The sequence below is a fragment of the Symphalangus syndactylus genome, chromosome 20 (genome assembly GCF_028878055.3).
Source record: "Symphalangus syndactylus isolate Jambi chromosome 20, NHGRI_mSymSyn1-v2.1_pri, whole genome shotgun sequence".
NCBI lineage: Eukaryota > Metazoa > Chordata > Mammalia > Primates > Hylobatidae > Symphalangus > Symphalangus syndactylus.
In genome coordinates this window covers 38,598,441-38,614,704 of record NC_072442.2, presented here as the reverse complement: position 1 = coordinate 38,614,704, position 16,264 = coordinate 38,598,441, and the positions used below count along the sequence as shown (strand labels likewise).

At 43.2% G+C, this 16,264-nt stretch overlaps 1 protein-coding gene across 7 annotated transcripts in view; it reads left to right on the top strand.

Annotated features, from left to right (window-relative positions):
• Nucleotides 1–922: 922 nt before the first annotated feature.
• Nucleotides 923–16,264, top strand: part of LOC129470002 (leucine-rich repeat-containing protein 37B-like) — a 33,233-nt gene continuing 17,891 nt past the window's right edge. For 2 of the 7 annotated variants that reach the window (XR_010118110.1, XM_063628904.1), the window contains exons 1-6: nt 926–3,970; nt 5,851–5,922; nt 8,694–8,765; nt 11,831–11,902; nt 12,547–12,627; nt 16,096–16,167. Coding sequence is in view for 6 of the 7 variants with exons in the window: in XM_063628904.1 (XP_063484974.1) it covers nt 1,128–3,970; nt 5,851–5,922; nt 8,694–8,765; nt 11,831–11,902; nt 12,547–12,627; nt 16,096–16,167 (3,212 nt within the window). In the remaining variant the exon portion in view is untranslated. Of the gene's footprint in view, nt 3,971–5,850; nt 5,923–8,693; nt 8,766–11,830; nt 11,903–12,546; nt 12,628–16,095; nt 16,168–16,264 lie in introns of all 7 variants that reach the window. The other 5 variants (XM_063628901.1, XM_063628898.1, XM_063628899.1 and 2 more) reach the window with 5 other exon arrangements.

The following is a 16,264-nucleotide window of genomic DNA, read 5'->3' as shown; positions in this document are numbered from 1 at the left end:
CCAACTCCGAGCACTGTGGTTGAGTAACATCACCTCAATTTGTTATTATACTTAAAGATATTGCATTTTCATATTCTTTGTTTAGAAAGGATCAATGCTGCTGTAAATACAGGTATTTTTAATTTTAAAATTTCATTCCACCACCATCAGATGCAGTTTCCTATTTTGTTTAATGAAGGGATATATAAGCTTTCTAATGATGTCTTCAGAAATTTATAAAATGTAAATACTGATTTGATTGGTCTTTAAGATGTGTTTAACTGTGAGGCTATTTAACGAATAGTGTGGATGTGATTTGTCATCCAGTATTAAGTTCTTAGTCATTGATTTTTGTGTTTAAAACAAAAAATAGGAAAGAGGAAAACTGCAGCTTTCATTACAGATTCCTTGATTGGTAAGCTCTCCAAATGATGAGTTATAGTAAACTCTGATTTTGCCTCTGGATAGTAGATCTCGAGCGTTTATCTTGGGCTTTAATTTGCTAAAGCTGTGCACATACGTCTCGCTCTGTCGCCCAGGCTGGAGTGTAGTGGCGCAATCTCGGCTCACTGCAAGCTCCGCCTCCCGGGTTCACGCCATTCTCCTGCCTCAGCCTCTCCGAGTAGCTGGCACTACAGGCGCCCGCCACCAAGCCTGGCTAATTTTTTGTATTTTTAGTAGAGATGGGGTTTCACTGTGGTCTCGATCTCCTGACTTCGTGATCCGCCCGCCTCGGCCTCCCAAAGTGCTGGGATTACAAGCGTGAGCCACTGCGCCCGGCCTGTGAACTAGCACTTCTGAAGATCCCAAGGCGAGGTCCCGTGACTTACTTGGGAAGCTCTGCCGCGCCCCCACCCGACCCCACCCCACCCCAACCCACCCCACCACACCACACCACAGCAGGCCACTGGAGTCCTGGGACCACCCCGGCCTGCGGCCCAAATCCTTCCTCACTAAGGGGAGGGGAGAGGTGTTCTGGCCGGGCAGGGTGGGAAGGGGTGCTTGGGTGGGATTGTGACATAAGATTGCCCTGGTAGCATGGAGCAGATCTGGACCTCAGCCTAATAAAGGTGACATAACTAAAGGTGTCATAAAGACAGGGCGGGGCGCACGCTCATAAAGGGCATGAGCATCTCCGGGCTGCCAGAATGGCTCCCATCGAGTGCGCAGCACCAGCCTGTGTCATGTCTTGGCTGTGTTTCTGGGGCCCGTGGCCCCTCGTTACGTGGCAACTATTGGGTCTGCTAGTCAAGGATGCTCAGCCTCTGGTGTGGGTCAAGGACCCTCTCCAGCTGACCTCTAACCCCATGGGGCCACCTGAGCCCTGGTCTTCCCGCTCCTCCCATCTCCCGTGGGAATCTCCCCATGCACTTGCTCCCCCAGCAGCCCCGGGGGACTTTGATTACCTGGGGCCCTCTGCTTCTTCGCAGATGTCAGCCCTGCCCCAGGAATCGACTGAACATTTGCCTCCATTCCTGGACACGGATTCAGCTGGAGAGCTGCCTCTGGGGCCCGAGCAGTTCTTGGCTGCACAGCAGGATTTAAATGACAAGCTGACTCCGCAAGAAAGGCGCCCAGAGGTGCTTCCACTGCTGGATGGGGATCAGAACCAGGCCACAGTTCAGCTTCCTCGCCTCAAAAATAAGGTTCAAACTGCAGATCTAGATCGGGCTGCAGGTCATCAGGCAGATGATATACTTGTTCCACTACACAGTAAGGTTTCAAAACCAACCAAATTTGTTGTTTCGCCCAAGAACCTGAAGAAAAATCTAGCTGAGCATTGGAGCCTTGCTGAGATTATTGGGATTCCACACCAATTATCCAAACCTCAGCGTCAGAAACAGACTTTGCAGGATGAATATTTGAGTATGGACACACTGTATCCCAGCAGCCTGCCTCCAGAACTCCGGGTGAACGCAGATGAGCCTCCAGGGCCACCTGAGCAAGTTGGACTTTCTCAATTCCATCTAGAGCCCAAAACTCAAAATGCAGAGACCCTGGAAGACATTCAGTCCTCTTCACTCCAGGAAGAAGCCTCAGTACAGCTTCCACAGCTCCCTCAGGAGGTAGAACCTTCAACCCAGCAGGAGTCCCCAGCTCTGCCTCCAGAGTCCTCTATAGAGAGTCTAGCTCAAACTCCACTGAATCATGAAGTGACAGTTCAACCTCCAGGTGAGGATCAAGCTCATTACAACTTGCCCAACATTACCATTAAACCTACCATGACTTCAGAGCCCCAAAATGAGGCAGAATCTGCCCAAGCCCAGAAGGAGGCCAAAATTCAGGCTCCAGAGGAGGTGGAACCTTCTGCAACCCAACAGGAGGCCCCAACTGAGCCACCAGGTCCTCCCATGGAGGCTGAACTTTCCCCCAGTGAGCAGGAGCAGCCAGCTCAGCCTTCTGAGTCTTCTGGGGAGGTTGAATCTTCTCCAGCCCAGCGGGAGGCCCCAGCTCAGCCCTTAATGTCCCCTGAGCAGTTTCAACGTTTGAAAGACCAGCAAGACATAATTCAGCAGCTAAGTAGACCTGAAAATTATGAACTTCCTCCAGTCCGTAAAGAGACCACAACTCAGCCTCCATCTCAGCTCTCCCCAGACTTTGGAAGTTCACTGAATGATGAAGCAATAGGTTCACCTCTAGATGTGTCATATCTAGATCTAGATAGGGAGCTTACCAAACCTACAGCAGTCACTATGGGGGTAGAACCTTCTCCAGCCCAGCAGGACAACCCTCCTATTCTCGTTGAACAGGCTGACTTTTCTCTAGCCCAGCCTGATCTCCCTTCCCTGCCTCTGCATTCTCCTGAAAAGATTGAATCTCCAGTCCACCAAGAGGCCACAGCTCAGACTCTAGATCCCCCTAAGGAGGCAGACCCTTCTCCAGTCCAGCAAGGGCTCCCAGCTGAGCCACCAGAGCCCCATAAGGAGGTTGAACCATCTGCAACCCAGCAGGAAGCCTCGGGTCATCCTCGCAAGTCCACTGTAGAGGTCAGTCCACCACAGTGGGAGATAGCAGCTCAGCCATCAGAGCCACCTGAGAAGGTCAAACCATCTCCAGTCCTACAGCAGGCCCCAACTCGGCTTTTAAAGCCACCTAAAGAGGTAGAATCCTCTCCAGTCCAGCAGGCAGTCCCTGCTCAGTCTTCAGACCCTGCTATGGTGACAGAACCCTCTCTGACCCAGCAGATGGCCCCATCTTTGCCTCCAGAGTTCCCTCAGGAGGTAGAACCATCTGTAACTCAGCAGGAGGTTCCAGCTCAGATTCCAGAGCCCCCTATGGAGGCAGAACCTTCTCTGACCAAGCAGGAGGCCACAGTTCAGGCTCCAGAGTCCCCTAAGGAGGTAGAACCTTCAAGGCAGCAAATGGTCCCAGTTCAGCTTCCAGAGCCACCTAAGGAAGTTGCTGCTCAACCTCCAGCTCATTATGAGGTGACAGTCCCAACACCAGGCCAGGATCCAGCTCAGCACTCAACATTGCCCAGTGTCACTGTTCAACCTTTGGGCCTGGGACTTTTCATCATTCCAGAATCCATGATAGAGGTTGAACTTTCTCCAACCATGCAGGAGACCCCAACTCAGCCTCCTAAGAAAGTTCTACCCCAACTTGAGGTTAAACCATCTCCAACCACGGAGGAAACCTCAGCTCAGCCTCCAGACCCGGGGCTTGCCATAACTCCAGAACCCACTCCAGAGATTGGACATTCCACAGTCCTGGAGAAGACTACAGCTCCTCGTCCAGACCAGGTTCAGACTCTGCATCGAAGCCTGACGGAGGTCACAGGTCCACCTACAAAGTTAGAATCTTCGCAGGATTCATTGGTGCAGTCTGAAACTGCACTAGAGGAACAGAAGGCCTCCACAAGCACCAACATGTGTGAGCTCTGTACCTGCGGAGATGAGACTCTGTCATGTGTTGATCTCAGCCCAAAGCAGAGGCTCTACCAAGTGCCTGTGCCAGAGCCCAACACCTACAATGGCATCTTGACCACCTTGTAAGAATCACCTTTCCTCAATCATCCTCTGTGTCTTGCCTGACATGGCAGCCTTTTCCTGGAGGCCTTCCTGGGCCGCCTTTATCTCCCCAAGCCATACTGACAACTGACTTTCTGCTTTCACCTTTGCTCGTCAACTCTCCCTTCTCCTCATTCTCCTTTAATATTAGACCCATTCTCCAGTCTTTTACTTTTACCCCAGTCTTTTACTCTTACTCATTTTCTTATCCATTCTTATTTAGCCCCATCACATCATTGCTTAACCGCTGCTCTGCTCCTATTTTCACTTCACCCTCTTTTTTTTTTTGAGACAGAGTTTCACTCTTGTTGCACAGGCTGGAGTGCAATGGCACAATCTTGGCTCACCGCAACCTCCATCTCCTGGGTTCAAGTGATTCTCCTGCCTCAGCCTCCTGAGTTGCTGGGATTACAGGCATGCGCCACCACACCTGGCTAATTTTTTGTGTTTTTAGTAGAGATGGGGTTTCTCCATGTTGGTCAGGCTGGTCTTGAACTCCTGACCTCAGGTGATCCACCCACCTTAGCCTCCCAAAGTGCTGGGATTACAGGCGTGAGCCACCGCGCCCGTCCCGCTTCACCCTCTTTACAGCAGCCTGTCACTCTCCCGATCTCAGTGATGATGCTCTAAGTGGTTAAGAGTTGATTCTGGAGCCAGGCTGCCTGGATTTGAATCCAGGTCTGTTTATTAGCTTGGTGATCCAGAGCAAGTTATTCTGCTCTGTGACTCAATTTCCTCACATTTAAGCTGAGGATTATGCTAGTTACCATTTCATAGGATTGTTGTGAAATTTAGGTGAGGGAATATATGAAACACTTCATCATTCCCTAGCATATGTAGGAGTGTTGGCTGTTAACATGATTACTCAGTCCTTTAGTTAGGTCCAGAACTCATCTTTGTCCCTGGCTTTTTATATGTAGCACTCATTTTGTGTCAAACCCAGGAGCAAGTATGCTATTGTCTGTCATAACAGGAAAATGATAGGAGGGAAGAAAGAGAATAGGCCTAAAAAGGGAGGTATATGGAATTAATTACTAAAAGATAATGCATACCATCGGTGCTAGAATTTACCAGAGTCTGTGGTCCTCGAGGTGTGAAGATCAGGGAAAGCTACATGGATAAGCTAAAATTTTACTTGGGTCTTAAAGAGTACACAATGGGGTATGGAGAGCCATTGAAAGTTTCCAAGCAAGAGAGATTAAATGACGAAAACAGGAAGATTATTTTATTTTGTTTTGTTTTTTTGCTTTATGTTCAAGTGTAGACATGCAAAGGATTATTTTAGAATCCGTATGTAGAGTGCCCAAAAGGAAACGCTTATTTCAGGGAGACAAAATAGAAAAGTCTAGCAAAATGTAGGAGTAAAGTGTGAAGGGGCTAAATCAGATCAGTTGTAATGAGAGTGGAAAGAAAAAGCCTAGGATGTTTCAACAGAGGGCAAAGCTTTGGTGTTACCTGACATAGGGTTTCTTTCTACTTATTTATCGATAAAGATAAGCTTATGCCCATTTTTCTGTTGAATTATTTACCATTTTTGTGTTGATTTGTAGGAGTTTGTTTAGACACATAAGTGCTTTCGGATAAAATACTTACATTCAAAGTAATTAACTGGCATCGTCTGTCCAAGAGATGGGACGGATAGGAAGTTAAGCTTCCGGGAGATGCCTCATCATTTGTGCCAGTGGCCCCGCATTATTTCTTGATGAATTGTGCAAACTGGGAAGCTGATAGCTCTGGAAATGAGAAAGCAGGTGTTATTTTCTGTTTCTGAATATCCCCGACAAGGTTGCCATGATTCTTTTATTTATTCTGTTCATTCTTTTCCTGCCTATTCAAAGATATAAACTGTCTTTCTTCACAGAAATTTCCAAGGAAACTATATTTCATACATTGATGGAAATGTATGGAAAGCATACAGTTGGACCAAGAAACTGTGAGTATATTCTCTCCAAATATGACAAAAAACTAACTGCATTGTAAGATCCTTCTTGGTCCAGAATTTTGAGGTCCATACCTCTGAGAAAAGATATTTTCCCTCCATACCCCAAATCAACCTCTGTGGATTGCAATCCTATGGTTATTTTAAAATTAAATTTGATAGGCTCTCTCTAAAATAAGAGGCAATTTAAATTTTTTTATCATACAAATAATACATGGTTATATTCTTTTTTTTTCCTCTTTTTTTTTTTCAGAGACAGGGTCTTATTTTGTGCCCTGGGCTGGAGTGCAGTGGCACAATCACATCTCACTGCAGCCTTCACCTCCCAGGCACAAGTGATCCTCCCACCTCAGCCTCCCAAGTAGCTGGGACCAGAGGTGCATACCACCACGCCCACCTAATTTTGTATTTTTTGTAGAGACAGGGTCTTCCTATGCTGCTTAGGCTGGTCTTGAGCTCCTGGGCTCAAGTGATCCTCCCACCTTGGCCTCCTAAAGTGCTCATATTATAGGCATGAGCCACCACCCCCAGCCCATGATTCTATTTTTAATGTATAAAAATGCAATAACAGGTATAACAAAAACCCTCCTTGTGCCCTACTGCCTCATCCCTGAGGTAATGCTACTCTGTGTTTAGTATACATGCTTCCAGACTTTTCCCCATTTGCCTACATACGTATTTACATAAAGCAAAATAGATTTGGTGTGTGGTTTTTAAAATCTTTTTTCTCTACATAAAGGGTAACATCTTGCAACTTGATTCTTTCACTTCATGGTGTCACATGTCATATGATATTCGCATAATCCATAGTATGGATGCATCATAGTTTATTTAATAATTTCCCCATTGATGAATGTTTAGATTATGCTTAGTGGGCAAGTATTCCTGTAGCATAGATATCTAGAAATGGAAGAGTTGGGGTGAAGACTATGTAGATACAAAATTTTAATTGTCCTCAAAAATGTGCCGACTGACTCTATTGTCAGCAGAATATGACAGCATTCATTTCCCCACACCTTTTCACTGCTGGGTATTCGCCAACTTTTTGTTGAAGTTATGGATGAATAAAAGGGATTCCATCCAAATTTGAATTTTCCTGATCACTCATGAATTTAATTAAATATCTTTATATGCTTATTGAACATTTGTGTTTCTTCTCTGAATTTTCTGTCCTTTGTTCATTTTCCTGTTGAATTGTTTTATCGTTTTCTTCCTGATTTATAGAAGGAATCAGTTTAGACACGTAAATTATTTTGGAAAAAATGCTTACATTCAAAGTAACATTTTTCACAACAGTTTGTGTCACATCAGTAGTTTGACTTATATAGACAAGACATACATGAGTTCTAAATTAAAAATAAAACACATGCTAGGTGCAGTGGCTCACACCTGTAACCCCAGCACCTCAGGAGGTCGAGGCAGGCGGATCACCTGAGGTCAGGAGTTTGAGACAAGCCTGGCCAATATGGCGAAACCCCATCTGTACTGAAAATACAAAAATTAGCCAGACATGGTGGTGGGTGCCTATAATCCCATCTACTTGGGAAGCTGAGGCAGGAGAATTGCTTTATTTATTTTTTGAGACGGAGTTTTGTTCTTGTTGCCCAGGCTGGAGTTCAGTGGTGTGATCTTGGCTCACTGCAAGTTCCACGTCCCGGGTTCCAGGGATTCTCCTGCCTCAGCCTCCTGGGTAGCTGGAATTACAGGTGCCCGCCACCATGTCCAGCTAATTTTTATATTTTTAGTAGAGACAGAGTTTCGCCATGTTGGACAGGCTGGTCTCGAGCTCATGACCTCAGGTGATTCATGTGCCTTGGCTTTCCAGAATGCTGGGATTACAGGCATGAGCCACCATGCCAGGCCAGGACTACATTTTAAAAGCAAGAAAATCATTACAAAAGTCAGGGTAGTGGTTACCTATTAGGGTTAGAGAGAGGAATATGATTGGAAAGGGGCACACTGGGGCTTCTGGGATACTAGCAATAATCTTTGGTAACAATGTTTACATGGGTATCTGCTTTACAATTATTAAACTGAATATTTGGCCAGGTGAGGTGGCTCATGTCTGCAATCCCAAGACTTTGGGATGCAGAGACAGGAGGATCACTTGAGCCAGGAGTCTGAGACCAGTGTGGGTAACAGAATGAGACCCTGTCTCAGAAATTAAATTAAATATAAACAACATTTATGTTATGTGCACTTTATGCACATTGTAGTTCTCACATTTTTTTGATGGGAGAAAAAAGTTGAATGGCTTCACTTGCAGCCCTGACATGGTCCCATGTGGGGCTTTCATAATAAGGTTTGGGAAAAGAGAGGAGGAAATGGAGATTCTGCTGATCTTGGTGCCACCCAGAGTTGGATTCTGAAAGATATATTATGATCTAGAGAGGAGTCATTAAAGATACAATTTGGTGGGAAGAGTGGAGCGGTGTGCTTGTGTGTGTGTGTGCTTGCTTGTGTGTGTGTGCTTGCATGTGTGTATGCTTGCGTGTGTGTGTGTGCTTGCGTGTGTGTGTGTGCTTGCGTGTGTGTGTGTGTGCTTGCATGTGTGTGTGTGTGCTTGCCTGTGTGTGTGGTGGTGATGGTGGAGAGAGATGGAGACAAAACGGAAAATGGAAGAAAAGGTTGGAATGAAAGCAGAGCAGATACCACCATCTAGAAATGACCATGACCCAGCTTTCCTCCACATGCATGAGATAGTCCTGTGTAGCAAATAGTTGTAGTTTGCATTTTAATCTAGAAATAACTTTTTCATTTTCCAGAATTCTCAGTGAAAATTATTTGACTGAATTACATAACGATTCATTTGAAGGCCTGCTATACCTCCAGTATTTGTAAGTTGGTTAATCATATTTTTGAGTTTTTAGTCATATTATTTTTAAAATGAATAAGGGATTCAAATTAGATAATCTCTAAGATTTCTTCCAGCAATAAAATTCTGCAATTCTGTAAGTTTGTATAGGGTCTCAGCCCATCTCTAGCATTAGCTACGTCCTATGCATTTTCAGTTTTTAAATTGTATAGACAAAATACAGACAGAAAAAATTTCACATGGTAAGAAGATCTGAGCAGTGACTGACACCCATATGAACCTTGTTTTATAAGGATTTACATACCATCTTCTTCTATTCAATCTACAGCCAATAGATCAAATCTAACTTAGGGTCTATTTTTTAATAGCCTATTAAGTTAAGAATGGTTTTTGCATTTTTAAAGGACTGTGAAAGAAAAAAAGAGAAATATGCGAGAGAGATCATATGTGGCCCACAAAGCCTTAAAATATTTACTGTGTGAGCTTCACAAAAAAAGATTTGAAAAAGTTGGTTTAGTAGGATGAAAGGAATTAAAGTTAACTTCAGATTGTTGCCTAAAGGAGAAGAAAATATGGACCACCTACATTCATTTGAACATCATTAATCCCCAAATTTTTAGTAATTTAATCGGAATTAAATTAACATTTAAATATTTGAAATCAGCTGAATTATAGAAATAATAATTATCAAGAATATTAAGCTACCAAGAAAATAGACTAGTATTAAGGATTTCATTTTGGGAATTGTTATATTAAAACAGATGTTTAAAATGATGGTTAAGTGGTAGAGCTAGAAATGTTTACACTAAGAAGCATATCAGAAATGCCCCTAACCCTTCACTAATTACACAGGAACTATCTCCCCAGCCCTGTTACCAAGAAAGGGATACCTGCATAGTATTTCTGTCTGTTAAGAGACAAGAAGATACTATGTTCAATTGCTGTGAAAGCTTGATTCTTATCCTCTGTCCATAGAGGTGTGTATGTCATTAATCCTTATTAGTGATGCTCTTTTGCAAACAGATTATTTCAAACGTGAAAGGCTTAAGAAAAGTGGGTGAAAAGACCCTGAAGTGGATGCCAAAGTGCTACAGAGGCCATGAAGTAATAAAACTACATTTGCTTTAAAATAGTCATTTTCCTTCTACTCGCTCCCCCAGCTATTTATTTATTTATGTATTTATTTGAGACGGCGTCTCACTCTGTCGCCCAGGCTGCAGTGCTGTGGCGCGATCTCGGCTCACCACAAGCTCTGCCTCCCGGGTTCACTCCATTCTCCTGCCTCAGCCTCCTGAGTAGCTGGGACTACAGGCCCATGCCGCCACGCCCAGCTAATTTATTGTGTTTTTAGTAGAGACGGGGTTTCACCTAGTTAGCCAGGATGGTCTCGATATCCTGACCTTGTAATCCACCCGCCTCAGCCTCCCAAAGTGCTGGGATTACAGGCATGAGCCACCGCGCCCGGCCAGCTATTCATTTGTTTTACAAATATTTGAATTTACTTTATTTCCATGTGTCAGTTTTAAACATGGTGGGCAATGCAGATGAGCATTGCCGTAGTTCATGCGTTCAAGGAGTTTATGCTCAGAAAAAATGGGATGAAAAATAACTACATTCTCACGCTTGTAATCCCAGCACTTTGGGAGGCCGAGGCGGGCGGATCACGAGGTCAGGAGATCGAGACCACAGTGAAACCCCGTCTCTACTAAAAATACAAAAAATTAGCCGGGCGTGGTGGCGGGCGCCTGTAGTCCCAGCTACTCGGAGAGGCTGAGGCAGGAGACTGGCGTGAACCCGGGAGGCGGAGCTTGCAGTGAGCCGAGACTGCGCCGCTGCACTCCAGCCTGGGCGACAGGGCGAGACTCCGTCTAAAAAAAAAAAAAAAAAAAAAAGAAGAAATGGATGTGGGCACTAGGAGGGATAAATTGTTTCTGAAGCATAGAAGAGGGGAAAATGACTTCAGTTTGGACCCAGGAAGATGTTACGAGAACAATCCCATTTGAATAGGACTTTGAAGGGCCATTGTGTAGCATCGGACAGACATCTTGGGGACAATATTCTAAACTTGCAAAAGGGAAATGGGAGAAGGGCAAAACGCAGGAAAGTATTCGAGGAATGCCATGAGTACCTGTAGATTACAAGGAGGGGAAGTAGGAAATTGGAGCCAGATCTTCTAGGGCTTTGAATGCCAAGCTGAGGAGCCATCATGGGGAACCGTGTTATCACAGCAGTGCTGTAAGATGGATCTGCATCACAGTCATTGAGAGGGCACATTAGAACTCGGTTCTGGACTCCACCCTCATAGTTATTGATTCAGTTGGTCTAGAGTGGGACCAAGAATTTGCATCCTCAATAATTTCCCAGGAGGTGCTGGTCTTTGCAAGCCACTTCTAGAGCATTTATATGATGACTGTGTGCAGGATAGTTTAGGAATGGAGAGGCTAGAGATGGAGACATCAGCCAGACAATGTTACACCATCCAGGTAAAGAGGGAGGGAAAAGCCCCATCACTGTATAACTGAAGGAATTGCTTTCATGAAATATTAAAGCAATATAAAACCAAAAATCAATTTCTATTAATACAATAGAAATTAGTTGTATTAATATGATTCGAATATTAGTTCAAAGTTATGTATTAAGTAACTTCCTTTCAAATGCTGTGAAAGGATGTCTTTTATTTCTTCTGATACTGAAGTGGCTTAGGAAAACAAACCTAAACTAGGAAGGTGTATAAATGTGAGGCTATTCGTTTTAATATTAGAAACTATATATAGAGATAAGAGCTTTGAGCTTATAATCTAGGATTTGATGAGACTACAAAAGGGCATCTAATCAAGTCTACTGCTCTCAGGAAAAATTAATTCCAAGTCTATTAAGTTGTATATTTTATTTATTAAAAGTATGAAGGTGAGACTCTAGGAGAGGTACGGGCAGGGTTAGGGGCTCTGGAAAGTTCAAATACAGGTCCAAACGTTTAGAGTCAAGATGAAAGATGTGTATTCAATATTATTCTAAACTCTTGCTATTATTCATACTAGTCAACACTGATAACTTATCAAGGCAATATTTTCCTTTTATTTTTCCTAGAGATTTATCCTGCAATACAATACAACATATTGAAAGACGTACATTTGAATCACTACCATTTTTGCAGTATATGTAAGTTACAAATATAACTTTATTACATTTGGAATTTTTATAAAAATTATAAACCTCTTTGCTATTCATTTTGAAATATGATTAAAATTTGACCAGTAGAAAGGTACTAAAATGATATTGCAAGTCCTTTTTGTCTCTAGCAAAGATGAGTGTGAGAATTACTACACATTTCATAGTGAATCATCAGAGAACAGTGGTTCTCAACTGGTGTGATTTTGTACTCAGGTGACATTTGGTAAAGTCCAGAGACAGTTTTGGTTGACAAAACTGTGGTTGTGGCTCCTGGCATCTGGTGGGCAGAGGCCAGAGATGCTGCTAAACATCCTGCAAAGTATAAGACAAACCCCCACGGCAGAGTTATATAGTCCAAAATGTCGATGGTACTGAAGTTGTGAAATCCTGTTCTAGAGAAATAAAGATCACTTAACACAGGTACTTACTGAGCGTTCACTGTTTTGTAGCTCATGCACCGCATGTGCAATGTTAAAGTATAAATCATAAGCCAGTATCTTCCACAGTGAGATTTCCTTAGTGCACAGAGAAAGGATTGAGGTTATGTTCCATCGTATATAAATTAGACTCACAGCAAATGATAAATGTTCTGAAATAATTTTTTTTCCTTTGGCTTATGTCTTTTTTTGTAGAGATCTGGGCTGCAATTTAATTACGGAACTGAGGCATGGAGCATTTCAGGCCTGGCACGGAATGCAGTTTTTACACAACTTGTAAGTGAAATAGAAGATGACTACATGGAAACAACTATTTTGTATAAAAACTCATACAATTATTGGTTAGCTGGATATAAGCCCATTGTGAACTCTGAAAAGCGTGTCTTAAGATCCATTCATTTTTCTCAAATGGGGAAACTAAGGTACAAAGAGGCCAAGAGACTTACACAGCTTATATATGACCTGCTCTGCTTGTCCTAGTTCTGACCTATGGCATGGGCAAGAAAAGGCATCAAACAAGTGACCCTCAAATTAGCCTTGTTGCTGGGCGGGGTGGCTCAGGCCTGTAATCCCAGAACTTTAGGAGCCGAGGGGGATGGATCACCTGAGGTCAGGAGTTCAACACCAGCTTGGCCAACATGGTGAATCCCCATCCCTACTAAAAATACAAAAAAATTAGCTGGGCGTAGTGGTGCAGTTTTTTGCTCCCTGGAGGACTTTGTGTTAAGCTTTCTTCCTTGCAGCTAAATGTTGCAGACATTTAAGCAGTTTGAAACTCTGCATATGAGCAGGAATCAAAGTTAAATCCAAAGTGTAGGGCTGGGCATAGTGGCTCATGCCTATAATCCCAACACCTTGGGAGGCCGGGGTGGGAGGATCACTTGAGGTCAAGAGTTTGAGACCAGCCTGGCCAACATGGTGAAACCCTATCTCTACTAAAGATACAAAAATTAACAGGTCGTGGTGGCAGGCGCCTGTGATCCCAGCTATCGGGAGGCTGAGGGTCGAGAATGGCTTGAACTCGGGAGGTGGAAGTTGCAGTGAGCCGAGATTGTGCCACTGCACTCCAACCTCCCCTCCAGGCTGGTCTCAAACTCCTGTGACCTCAGGTGATCTGCCCACCTTAGCCTCCCAAAGTGCTGGGGTTACAGGTGTGAGCCACCATGCCTGGCCAAAATGGTGTTTATGTTAAGCTATTGTGCAAAGAAAAAATTTTGTAAAGAAAATACGTCACTCTATTTTAATTCCGTATACTTTCCTGACTACTCTTCTGCCGTAAGTGAAAAAATTCTATGATTTCTCTGTATAACATACCCAGCAAATCAGAGTGGGTATATTCAATGGCCTGAAGGGGACTTTAGACTCAAGGTGAAGATTCTCCTCTACATCTGACTTTAGAAAATACTTTCCACCTTTCTGGTGGTTCAGAAATCTAGTTTCACACAGTTCATTTTGAGGTAGAGGGAGGTGTTGAGGATGTGTCTGGATTAGAGCAGCAGTTTCTGCAGATGCTCCTCTCTGTCTTCATTAATTTGCTGATGCTTAACTTAGGGAAGAGACACTGAGGGTCTGTTTTTCTTTTGCCCTCACACCAGCGAACAGGCTCATTAGGTCCCTCCACCCAAGAGTTTTGGGTAGCATCAATACAAATGTCTTAAACTCACCACCTTTACTAAGCACTTTATAACAGTAGGAGTCCCACATAAGAATCTGGCAGCCGGGAGCGGTGGCTCATGCCTGTAATTCCAGCACTTCTGAAGGCTGAGGTGGGTGTATCACCTGAAGTCAGGAGTTCGAGACCAGCCTGACCAACATGGTGAAACCCCGTCTGTACTAAAAATACAAAAATTAGCTGGGTGTGGTGGTGGGCACATGTAATCCTAGCTACTCAGGAGGCTGAGGCAGGAGAATCACTTGAACCCAGGAGGCGGAGGTTGCAGTGAGCCAAGGTCATGCCATTGCACTCAAGCCTGGGCGGCAGAGCTAGGCTCCGACAGAGATGGGGTTTTACCACATTGGTCAGGCTGGTCTGGAACTCCTGACCTCAGATGATCCACCTGCCTGGCTTCCCAAAGTGCTGGGATTATAGGCCTAAGCCACCAGGCCCAGCCAATAAATGGAAACTTTAACTCAAAAGAAGGAAGGAAGGAAGGGATGAAGGGAGGGAGGGGAGGGAAGGAAGGGAGGGAAGGGAAAGAAGGAAGGGAGGGTGGGAAGTGAAGAAAGAGAAAGAGAGAGAAAGAAAGAAAGAAAGAAAAGAAAAAATTGTAAAACCATAAGGTTAAAGTAAACCTTTTTTCTTCATACAGATTAAATACATGAGTTCAGATTACAGCTTTGCTTCTTCATAGCTTGGTGACCTAGGACAAGTTATGTAACCTCTCTGTGCCTCAGTTTCCTCATTTATAAAATAGGGCAATAATAATATCTACCACATAAGGTTATTGTGAGGATGAAATGTGAAATTCTGATCACAAATACATAGCAACCTAATAGATACTCACTGTAATAATTATTATTTTTATAATTTCTGCAAAAGTACAGTGATGATTCTTGGGTTAACCTAAAGGGTGATTTTTATTTCTTCCTGTTTCTTTTCTTTTTCTTGTTCACTTTAAAGAATTAAAAAGAAAATAGATTCCAGCATTTTGGAATAGAAATTCACATCAAAATGAATTTATTCTTTTTATTGACACATAAACAAAATGTCATTTGTTTATTCAATAAACATTTATTAAATCCCTAGTAAATTTCAGACATCATGCCAGGCACAGGGATGACAATGACAATAAGATGTGGTCTTTGCCCTCAAGGAGCTGATAGCCCAGGAGACTGACAAGTAGATAGGTGGTTACATGCATGTAACAAAAGCTGTGATGACATACAAGAAGACAAGTGGGAGTATGTGATGGGAGTATGGTTTTGACCAGTTCCTCCTCTTAGATTTATCCCTTTTTCTTTGACTATAAAGCAAAAGAATTGGTCCTTTTTTTTTCCTTAACTGTGCAAATTAAACCATAAATTTAAAAAACTTTATAAAGATGAAAGGCAAGCAGTCAGGCGCAGTGTCTCACGCCTGTAATCCTAACACTTTGGTAGGCCGAGGGGGGTGGATCACCCGAGGTTAGGAGTTGGAGACCAGCCTGTCCAACATGATGAAACCCTGTCTCTACTAAAAATCCAAAAATTAGCTGGGGTGGTGGCGGGCACCTGTAATTCCAGCTACTCAGGAGGCTGAGGCAGGAGAATTGCTTGAACCCAGGAGGTGGAGGTTGCAGTGAGCCAAGATGGAGCCATTGCTGTGCAGCCTGGGCAACAGAGCAAGACTCCATCTCAAAAGAAAAAAAAAAAAAGGAATTTGAATTATGGACGAACAACTTGAATTATGGAGGACACTAGAAATAGTGTTTCCTACAGAGTCAGGGCTTCCTACCAACATAGTCATTTCTAGGGTTTTTGACCTGAAAGGTTCTGTGGCATATTTTTTCTGTGCTATCCACTTCTTGTTTTTTTTTTTTTTTTTCTATTTCTTCCCTGCTTTCTCTCCTCTACTTTATCTTCTAGAGACCTAGGTAGTTCCCAAAGGAATAGTGCTTTACGGAATCTAATGGTGATTTATTATGTAAAAGCAGAAAATTATTATTTTTTTACCTAAAAGTTCCATACCAAAAAGTGAATATAGACTTTTTATGCAGTTTCACACATTGAAAATGCAGGTAATTTTAATTTCATTGCATTTTTCAGAATTCTCAATCGCAATCCTCTGACTGCTGTCGAAGATCCATATCTCTTTGAACTGCCGGCATTAAAATATCTGTAAGTACTATAGTACTCATGAGTCATGAGATGATTTATGCTTTTTAAATTTGTCATCAAAGATGACAAAGTATTTTGCATTAGGCTAAAAAGTCAT